The sequence below is a fragment of the Idiotropiscis lumnitzeri genome, chromosome 7, assembly GCF_059441095.1.
Source record: "Idiotropiscis lumnitzeri isolate Australia: NSW breed Sydney's pygmy pipehorse chromosome 7, RoL_Ilum_1.0, whole genome shotgun sequence".
Classification (NCBI taxonomy): domain Eukaryota; kingdom Metazoa; phylum Chordata; class Actinopteri; order Syngnathiformes; family Syngnathidae; genus Idiotropiscis; species Idiotropiscis lumnitzeri.
Window position 1 is genome coordinate 16,625,270 of NC_142397.1, and position 10,455 is coordinate 16,635,724.

The window sequence follows — 10,455 nt, forward strand, 5'->3', positions numbered from 1 at the left end:
TGGAAAGTAGTGAGTAGAGAAAGAAAGGGGTTGAAGAAAGTCAGTATGCTTTCCGCCCTATTCTGAACAGGGGCCGGTTACAGGGGGCTCAATTAGCACAACGGAATCTTAAAGCATCTGGAAGCTTCATTTTCCCATCAGTGGTGGAAAGGCTCAAGAGGAGAGAGAATACAGACAGAGAGCTGTTCAAACAATGTCTCTGACCAATCGCGTGTCAGTAATCAGGCGCGGATGAATGGACAACACCTGCTCCGAGGACAAACAAACAAAATAAGGGGAGAGGGAGGCACTGCAAGCAGCAAAACATGCAAAACATTATATTACCACAGGGTCAGAATAGACATGTTAAGCAGGCAACTGCGCCGTCTTGCCGCACTACTGTCGTTCTGTCTGTAAGCACCCAGCCACTTCTCAAGGTTGATATTTTTTCCCCAGATTTTTCCCCTCGCTTGCCCTCCCGGGGGTTTACGATCACGAGATGTCTTGAATATTTTCAGCTGTGAGCATGTAAAGCCCCTTGAGACTTTATATGTGATGAAGGGATATATATGACTTGACTTGCCTAAAAAACTACAGCAATTAGAATGAGAAAATATGTTTTACTTGATTTTTGGTGGATATTTTTTTGTCATTGTCGTTTATTGTAACTTAAACGCCTCGTATTTTTTTCATAATGAAAAATTTCAACCCATATTCAACTGTAGTAAGTATTGGTCTACTATTTCCAGCAGCATTCGTGCCGGATTTATTTATGTATTTTTTTTCAAAATATAATTTATTTAAGATGATTTGTCCCACATATAGCACCCTCGAACATGTAATTTGCGGACGGGCCCTAATTCAGAATGGCAGTGCGAAATGTCGAACGTGCAGCCAATTTATTTCTTCACTTTTTTCTCGCTAAAGCAACATACTTGCCACCAGGAGGTAACGCATTGCATCCTCCTTTTCATGCAACCCTGATCCAAACAAATGAGCTTACTATAAAATATGTTCCTATTGAATATAACATGCGATGAGCTTTACAAACATCCGAATTGGAGTTCATTAAAATAGTGCAAAAGTTTCCTTAGACTTGCCTTGAAATGACGATTGTTTCATACTTTTCACATTTTTTTTTTTACATCTCTTATCTTAATGTTTTACAGATCTAGACCAGTGTAGACAGGCAGACGCCGCAAATGAACATTCTGGCTCGCAACACACCAAAGCAAAGAGCGCACGTACTTTGAACGTCACTTAGTGTACATAATATTGCATTCACTGAAGAGTTCATTTATTGTGGTAGTTATGTACAAAACTAGACAGACGAAGCCAGCGAACAGTCGCTAACGTCACAAACGCCTGCAGGTTACTTTGCGTCCATAGATGTCCACAGTTGAACAAATATAATATGATTATGACTCGCTATGACGACCCTTATTTCAGCAATGCTAAATACATTTGCTCACAGTTTACAGAAAACTATTCAGCCATCTTGAAAGCGAAGGGATCTCCACAACTGACATTCTTCTCCGGCTTTGTGTTCGAAAGGGTAAATTTCAATTCAAACACGCTCTCTATGACGTCACCGGTCAGTAAATTAGAAGTTCCGGAAAGTTGGACTGGTTAGCCGTCTGAAAAGCTGCTGACTTTGGAAAATGTCTTCATGGACAAGCTCGGAGTCCTCAGCCTCATCAGTTTCTTCAAGTAAGTTGATTATGATGACTGTTATGTATCAAACGAAAAATCTGTATTATGATGAGCATTATGATTATTATTATTATTATTATTATTATTATTATTATTATTATTATCATTATTATTATTATTATTATTATTATTATTATTATTATTAATTATTCATCCCTCCATCCATCTATTCACAATCTGTACGGCTTCTCACAAGGGTCGAGGGGTGCACTGGAGCCTATTATTAACATGAAAACCCAAAAGAGGAGGGAGATTTGAAAACATGAACCAGGTGGAGCGTTCTTCGCTGTTTTACAGCGCCAGTTAGCCGCACATCAATTGAAGTTATTACTAATTTAATTTCTTAGTTAAAATGTTGGCATCTGATTCCTTAGACACAAGCATGTTTGCACTTATCGCGGAAATGCAACTACATTATGTAGGCTTTATTAATCATTTCATATATATTATGATGTGAACCAAAACAATATTGCCAATGCAGTTAGAATTCAATTAGAACTACTGTGCATATGGAATAAATGCAACCTTCCCATTTTGGATGTTATTTCTTGTTAATGGCAGACGCAACCTTTACATGTGAATTTTTCTTTGCCTTTTGGTCACTTATAAGCTTAACTATTTTGTCAAATATTCTTTGGAAAAAAATAAACCCACTCCTTCCTATATTGAACATGCTCATGCTGTCTATCACCACTGCTTTTACTGAAAAAAACAAAAACAAAAAACAAACCTCCCTATAAAGTAACTGAAGGTCTAAATATCAATTATTTTCTCAGCCCCCCGTTTATCGGTCAAACATCCCCTAAGAACCAGGACAGCTGTGCTTTTGCCCCTCACCCTCAACCCTAGGAGGTCAAGATGTACAAAAAATTCATAGTAATTGTTATTATCACTATTACCATTATTGTTATTGTAAAACATTTGTATTTTCGAGTCAATTTTATGACAGCCATGCACTTTACGTAAGGAGCAGGTCCAGAACCGCCACGCTCCTCACAGGTGTTCAGGTGTTCTAATCTATTCTGTGTCGTGTACACTAGACGGCTGACTTGACAGTCGTGTCCTGTCTGTACTTGTTTTGCAGTGAAAGTAACAAGACCTGAAGTCAAGATAGGGAAGGTTTTGTACAGCAAGTCCAATGCTTACTCAGTCCTGGATTTCATTGGTGAAGGCTGCTATGGGAAAGTGGCGGTGTGCAAAAATCTGGACACATCGGAGATGGTGGCTATTAAGATCTTGAAAAATGACCCCGCCATCAAACATGACACAGACAAAGAGCTGTCTATACTGAAGATGGTCAGTGTTATGGATGCAGATAGCGCCAACGTGGTCAAGTTCATTGAACAGTTTGAGCATGAGGGAAACATCTGTCTGGTGTTTGAGGTATTGGACTGTGATCTCATCTACCTGCTGGAAGAGCGACATCGTCAGCCGTTGTCTCTGGACGAAATACGTGTCATTGCCCATCAGCTCCTCGTGGCCTTGGTCACCCTGAAGCGGGTCGGTATCTTGCACACTGACATCAAACCTGCCAACATTATGATTGTTAATAGGAAGGAGCAGCCCTTGAAGGTGAAACTGATTGACTTTGGCAACGCGATTCCAACATCCAAAATTAAGCTCGGGTTGGAGATTCAACCAGTGGGATATCGCGCTCCAGAAATTACCCTCGGCCTCCCTTACAACGAGAACATAGACGTCTGGAGCGTTGGCTGCATCATGGCCTTCCTTTTCCTCCCTGGAAACCTGTTCGCCGTCAACTGTGAATATCAAATGATGAAGCATATCATCTGCGTTCTGGGCCAACCGGACGACCACCTACTTCACGCTGGGAAATACACTGAGAACTATTTCACTGAAGATGAGGAGGTTGGGGTTTCTCAATATCGGCTCATGACGCCAGAGGAGTTTGAAGCGGCCAACAATGAGAAACCCAAAAATCAGGATGTTTGCAGAGAGCTTCCCAAACCCCTGGAAGATATGATTGACTTGCCCCCTGAGGGAGAAACGGCCGAGGGTGAGCTGGAGAACAGGAAGGCTTTCTTGGACCTGCTCAAACGGATGTTGCATCTTGACGGACATCAAAGAATCTCTGCGTCACAAGCGTTGCAGCATCCTTTCATTACGATGGTCCAACAGGCCGGGAGTGACAGTTTGAGCCCTCTGACAAACAAAGACGTGTCGCTCGATCAGCTGCGAATCCCATCCTCGGATGCAAAAGCCGACTTTGAGTCCAACAAGAGTATGTTGAAGAGGATTCGTAAATTTTTACGCAGAGTGACCGCTGCATTCTATCGCATGGCAACGCTACTACACTGATTCCAGTTTTCCAAGTAGCAAATATTTACGTTTAGGTTAATTACTTTAAATGGTATTTTTAGTATTAAAAGAATTAAGATGTCTGAGTCACAGATTCATCTTTACAACTTCTTGTCATCAAAATACAGTCTGCTGCCGTGATTTTGTGCTAAATGTAGTATTCATCTGATTACAGCTGGAATCTCAACCCCTTTGTCTCAAGCATTTGCTCTGTGAGCAACATATAATAAAAGGCATTGTACTCACTTGGGATGGGAATCGAAAACCGGTTATTGTTGAGAACCGTTTCCCAGAGTTTCCATTCCTTGGCATGGTTTGCCATTTTCCATACGATCAATTCCATATGTGAGGAATGACTTCACCATGCATGTTGCATTGAACACTAGCGTGACTAGCAAGAATTGTGGTGCATAACATTCAAAGATTTGGTTACATCTTGCAAGACAGAACATCGGGAAATTACAATACTTGAAAGTTTGCTATTTAATCTAAGGGAAGAAACACTGCCAATATACAAAAGCCTTCGCACACACATCATGCGATAACTTTTAGATGACGGTCGCACTTTTGATTCCCCCCGGAGTGCTCTACCTAGCAGCAGCGGCAGCCTAACCTCATTGTCTCCTGTCAATACTCCAGGTAACTTAATGTTAGTGCCATTTTGACCTTATTATAGAACCTGCTGTGTGGTGGGACACACAGTCTGACTGGCCCAGAAGATGGCAGTACTTTGTCCAGTTTATCGCTCGCTTCTTTCACAGAGGCAGGGGAGAATAATTTCCCAGGACACAGTCGCACTTCAGTTGATTGTATTTGTCACTGGCTAATGAAGTTATATGTTTGGGTGTTCAGTTCATATATGAGTGTTGAAATCTTACTGGAGATTATTGTGTAATTGCCACATAATAATCTAGGTCAGGGGTCTTCAATCCTGTTCCTTTCAGGCCAGTGTCCTGCCTGTTTTCCATCTCTCACTGCTGCAACAGGATTGAGGACGCCTGATCTAGATTGTATTTTGTAAATTGCTACAGAAGAATTCATCAATGTTTTTAGACTTCTTTTCAAAACAAATGTTTTTTTATTCTGACCCCATGGCACCCCATCGAGGAATCCTAGATGTGTACCTCTCAAGTCCACACTGTTGGGTTTGTAAGGTCATGTTACTGTTAAAATGAATCTTGTATACAGATACAATTCAGACATAAAACAATGTGGTTGCTTATCTACTTGTTTAAGTGTCCCCCCCCGAGAAGTATCGATAAAAGAATTGATAAAGAATCAAATCGTTAAGATGAATCGAAATCTGAATTGTAATTCTTTTTAAATTCCCATCCCCAGTATTCACTGTAGCTACTTTCATTAACTCATTCACTACCAGCCGAGTTAAGAATAAAAACTGGATCTTTGACATCTTTAGCCGTCAATGGCAGTAAATGACAATATTACACTTGTGAAAAAAAACAACAAAAAAACTTCAATATAAGGCAAACAGTTACAGTACACAACAGATTTTCTAAAGTGTTGAGGATGGTTCGTGTCTTTGATGTGAGTGGGAAAGGACACATGCAAAAACCTGGGACACTTATCTTTAATTCATTTGTTTGTAGTAAGCCAATGCACCACCTGAATGCTGTGAAAGGGAAATATAAATCATATTTTGCCGTTTTATATGTCTTTACAATCTGCATACAACTTTGGCACAATCATAAAAATAAATCATCAAATCAAACGGCGCAGCTATTGTGGAAAAGCTCTCCTACTGGTTGATTTGAGAACTGCTGCAAGAACTCCCCAAGTTCATCCAAAGAGAATTTCTCGACCCAGTTGTCTTCTGTGTTCCTGGCTGCAGCGGCACCGTTCTGAATGGGCCTGTCATTGTTGTCCAAACAGCAGTACGCATTCCACAGGTAGTCTGGGATGTTGACACGCCTCACATTGTTCTTGACAATCCAATTGCCCGCAGAAGGTACTGCACCCACCAAAACGTAGGCCTTGGCACACTTTTCACGGAAAAGATCATTAAGCTGAGACTCATGGATTCTCCATGCGTTCTGGTTCAATTTGGGGTTCTGAGGAACCACGTTGGTGAGGGTGAACGTGGAATTGCGGCCAGGAACTGTTGAAAGGAGTGGAGTGGAATTAAAAATGCAAGAGCGGCAAAGGCTGAGAAGACTTTGAAGCCACGCCTCGAAATACACACGTGGACAAAAATGTTAGTAAGGAAGTGATATTTTTCCAAATCAGAATAATATCAGATCAGATGAGTACAAAGGTAATGAAAATTAGTCAATGAAAATCAGTGTGTCAATTATGGTTCAACAGAATTGTTTAAAAAAATTTAATTCATGAAACATGCCTGGACAAATATGACGGTACCGGAAAGATTGATAATAATTTGACCATTAGGGGAATGATGTTAAACCAAGGTTTGCTCTCTAACTAGCACCACATGTGTCTTCAAACTGGTACAGAGCAAGGTTGTTATAGTTAACGAAAAACAACAAAATAATTAGAACTAAACTTGAAAAACACTTTGATTAACAAAATAAAAATGACAACACTTACAAAAACTAACTGAAACGACAACTTCCGTTTATAAAACCAATTAAAAACGATGATTATAATGAAAATGTCTGCCGTTTCCATCTTTTTTCAATTAATTTCTTACATGACCTTCGGGGTTCATTTGAAATGAATTCATTTTGGTGTTGCTGTGCCTTCATACTGAAGAAGGAGGCTCAAACTATCATTTGTGTATTGTATAGTTAACTTTATGACACAATACTTCGTGAGCTTCTTTTTTCAAACTAAAAGTAATAAAAACTAAACCAAACCAAAGTATTTTTGAAAAAAAAAAAAAAAGCTGTGCTAAAAAAATAAAAAACAATTTAAGAAAAGTCAAAATTAAATAAAATCTACCTATAATTAAAAAAATAAATAAAGATAAATGAATAAAAAGTGTTTCAAAACACTAAATATGACCAGAGGAATCGAAGTGATATCACAAGTATCAAACTCAAGGCCCACGCCAAATCATTTTGTGTCCGGCGAAGGCAAATAATGTGCGTCCACTTTGTTTCTTGATATGACAAGCATTTTTGTTCGCAACCCCATTGAAAAATATAGTAAAAAATAGTTGACCTGTTTTTTTTTTTTTGACTGTCTTCTAATTTCCAAACTAGTCATCAATCCATTTGTTGTGCAGGCCTATAAGTGATCATAAAAGGTGATCATAAGGTATACATTCAAAATGGACCTTCGAGGGAAACCATAACTACGGCGTGGCTCGCGACAAAAATGAGTTTGACATTGCTGGTCTATATATTCCCTGTTATTGACAGTCATGGGTGAAATATTTCTCGCGAAAGATGGAAAAGGCTTCAACACACACACAACGGAAATGAGGATCAGCCGTACAAGAAAATGGATGACTGACAACATCAGTTGGATTATAATGCACTGAATATATTGTTAGTCAAATTTGCTAACTGTATGAATACTGTCTATTGGAGCTGCTGAAAAAAAAAAAAATATCTGTGCAAAAATAAATATAATATAAGAGTTTGGTCACCTGCATGGTGTCCATTGGGGTTCAGGTGACCTCGGTCAAAGCCAGAGTGTGTGTAGTCCTCATTGAGAGCTTGTCTCTCCCCAAGGTAGATCCCAGGATGATCTTTCCCCAACCAGTAACCATCTTTCATCTCTGCTTGCCACGATTTATTTACCAGCTAGAAGAACACCAGAAACTCCACTTTAAACAGACGTCACAACTAACACAACTGTCTCTCCATTTATTAGCCAAGGGGGTCACTAACATGGTGCATGCGGGCACCATGTTGCCCCCAAGGGCCACATGAGTAACCCACAGGCCTGTTCTTCAAGTAGCTCACCGGCGATGAAACATTGTGATTTCCAAGGCATGTTCTAAAATGGACTATTTTAAAATGTAAATGCGGATTTATTATTTGGTGTTGCATATTCACATTCATATTTCCTTCCTTGTAAAATAATTATCGGTCATTATTATGCGAAATCATTAATGTGATCACTGAAAGCATATCAATGATTAATAACGTGGAATTAAAGATAATATAAGCAAATTTATTATTTAAGAAATGCGTCTAACCGGTATCCCTCAAATTAACTCTCAGTTTCAAAAAAAGTTGGTGAACCCGGTACTCGACTTACTTCATTATGTGTTGGCATCGTCAAAAGACACACTCATACAGTGTAAAATTTGTATTAGTAGTAGTAGTATTATTGAGTGCTTGACAGACCTGAGGCTCGACAAACCACCTCCTCTCTCGTCCACCTCCATTGCTAGGCTGGAACACGTATGCGGAGTAAATTGCGATCCGATGGTTTGTGTCGAACAATGTGGCAAAGTGGTACCTGGAAGTGTACAGAGACTGTTGAGTTGTGCTTATTTTCCTCCCCACGTACAGCACGAGTGAAGTTTTTGGACACACTTGCTTATGATTTGGAAGAGAAGGTGTGACCAAAAAAAAATATACAACCCATTCGTCTTACAGGTAAACAACTCATTTTGGATGATTTTTGTGTGTCGCTGACAACGGGTCACCATCAAAAGTGTGTGTGAGCTATACCCTCTCATCCAATATCATTAACCTCGGACCTTACAATTTTAGTCTGGATCAGCTATCTCAAAACATTTGTCCACAGAGTGTATTTTGTCGTATGGAAATGACATTTCCACTTTTTACCGGTTGGCAAATCGCTGACAGAGACGAGCGGCGCCTGGTGTTGAATAGCCCCATCTTGGCACTTTGCTTTTGTAGAAAAACTCCAAGCATTCAGGCCCATCCTTGGGCAAGATATGAATATATATTACATAGAGCACTAACTTATTTACAGTATTTCGTTAAATGCTTCCTATTCCCGAATGGTATACACCACACGAACCTCAAATTGCTCCACGAGGTCTGCGTGAACAAAAAGTAAGAGTGAGAGAAGAGTGCACAGAGTTGCCAAGATGTCCATTTTGGATTTCTTCGATGAGAAGAGAGCAAAACATGACAAATATGAGTTGTCAATTCACTGTATAGTTCCAGACAATATTTTTTACTGTGCAAATAGTGTGTGTGTGAGTGTGTGTGTGTGTCCACTCACCAGGCCTCACACTTGTCAGCTGCCGTAGTGTGCACCGAGATGAGAGAGGGACTTTCATATATACCGTACATGGCTTCACATCACCTTTCACCTTCTTCGCTAACTTTGTTTATCTTAACTGAAGCAAACACGTGAGGATAAAGTGTGTAGATGTATCCTTTTACACCATGAGGGGTCTATGAATTCCAGCTTGTACGTATCAAGAAAATATGACAAATATTTATTATATTTTTTTACTGTTATGATCATAAGTAGAATTGTAGAGTTACTCAAGTCTCAATGTGCCAATGTGGAAATTATTATGGCATGAAAAAATATTTTTTATTTTTGTTATTTTATTCCCTGAGAGCTTCAAGTGCAAAACACTTTCAGGCCAACTGATAATTCATAAGAAGCAGATTCATTTTACACTGTAATGTACACCTGAAAAAAAAGTGTCAGAGTGGCATAAAACATACAAGAGTACATTTGGTAGATTTGCTTACAAATTCGCACATGGCAGCTCTGGGTTATCGCTTTCTTCATGTGTTGTTTTTCCCACGATCTCAGCACAGGTGGTAGCCTGACATCACTCAAAACTCTCGCCCTTACTTATGTCCACATTATCGCGTTACCCAATGAAGTCCAATTAGACGAACACGTGGGTGGATTCTTAAAATGTAGTAAACGTGAATGGAATTGCCCACCGCATTTCTTTTGGTTTTTGCTGCAGCAATATTTTCTGTACTCAATACCAAGAGTTGGCTTTCATTCTTTCAATAAGAGAACAGATTGTACAGAGCAAACACGGATTTAGGTATAAAACATCAAACATCTCTGAGTAACATATGCAACTGCTGTCACGCACTAAACTAAAAATGCAATTGTATTCAGGGACTTGAAATGGAGAGTACAAAAACAACTTTGAGTCACGAGCAGTATGCCGCTTCACCATATCTGGACATTATTTTGACATCCTTGCGGCAAAAATATTGATTCCCAGGGGGTAAGGCACCCGTGCCCATCACCCAAATTTGTCCAGGCATACCCAGGAAAAGACACACATTCACCAGAAGCACCTTCGTGCCAGTTGTAGAGTGTTGATGGATGTTGGCCAGGTAGTCAGGATGAATGATGGACTATCAGTCAAGTTTTTATTCAGTTGTTGATGGTCATTTTGTATTAAAAGCAACAAGTGAAGATTGGATAACGTTGATTTGAAATGCAGCCAAAGGAGGTGAGACAAAACAAACAGGGAACATTGGGGACAGATAAAATGAAGCGGGCTTTATTTAATCAGCCTTGTAGTTTCCCATTACTTTGCTCTGTATTCAT

The 10,455-nt window shown here is 39.6% G+C and overlaps 2 protein-coding genes across 5 annotated transcripts; one reads left to right on the plus strand and one right to left on the minus strand.

The window, feature by feature from the left end:
- Window positions 1–281: 281 nt before the first annotated feature.
- Window positions 282–4,191, plus strand: LOC148333773 (homeodomain-interacting protein kinase 1-like). 4 transcript variants are annotated; one of them, XM_088301094.1, is made up of 3 exons: window positions 282–416; window positions 1,534–1,689; window positions 2,777–4,191. In XM_088301094.1, exons 2-3 carry the CDS (start codon window positions 1,641–1,643, stop codon window positions 4,009–4,011), a joined length of 1,284 nt encoding a protein of 427 aa, XP_088157220.1. In that variant the 5' UTR covers window positions 282–416; window positions 1,534–1,640; the 3' UTR covers window positions 4,012–4,191. The 4 variants fall into 4 exon arrangements, with proteins under 4 accessions (XP_088157220.1, XP_088157219.1, XP_088157222.1 ...); XM_088301093.1 differs by lacking the exon at window positions 282–416 and adding an exon at window positions 462–703; XM_088301096.1 differs by lacking the exon at window positions 282–416 and adding an exon at window positions 750–927.
- A 1,392-nt stretch (window positions 4,192–5,583) lies between these two features.
- On the minus strand, window positions 5,584–9,198 carry LOC148333774 (endonuclease domain-containing 1 protein). The gene is made up of 6 exons (XM_088301554.1): window positions 9,142–9,198; window positions 8,935–9,021; window positions 8,736–8,836; window positions 8,289–8,403; window positions 7,583–7,739; window positions 5,584–6,127 (listed from the first exon to the last, which is right to left on the minus strand). Exons 2-6 carry the CDS (start codon window positions 9,010–9,012, stop codon window positions 5,736–5,738), a joined length of 843 nt encoding a protein of 280 aa, XP_088157680.1. The 5' UTR covers window positions 9,013–9,021; window positions 9,142–9,198; the 3' UTR covers window positions 5,584–5,735.
- Window positions 9,199–10,455: the final 1,257 nt, after the last annotated feature.

Coding starts and splice junctions, on each gene's coding strand:
- LOC148333773 (XM_088301094.1), top strand. CDS start 1,641: ATGTCTTCATGGACAAGCTCGGAGTCCTCAGCCTCATCAGTTTCTTCA. Junction 1,690..2,776: donor AGCCTCATCAGTTTCTTCAA/GTAAGTTGATTA, acceptor CTTGTTTTGCAG/TGAAAGTAACAAGACCTGAA.
- LOC148333774 (XM_088301554.1), bottom strand. CDS start 9,012: ATGGACATCTTGGCAACTCTGTGCACTCTTCTCTCACTCTTACTTTTT. Junction 8,837..8,934: donor ACCTCGTGGAGCAATTTGAG/GTTCGTGTGGTG, acceptor ATCTTGCCCAAG/GATGGGCCTGAATGCTTGGA. Junction 7,740..8,288: donor GGTGGTTTGTCGAGCCTCAG/GTCTGTCAAGCA, acceptor GTGTTCTTCTAG/CTGGTAAATAAATCGTGGCA.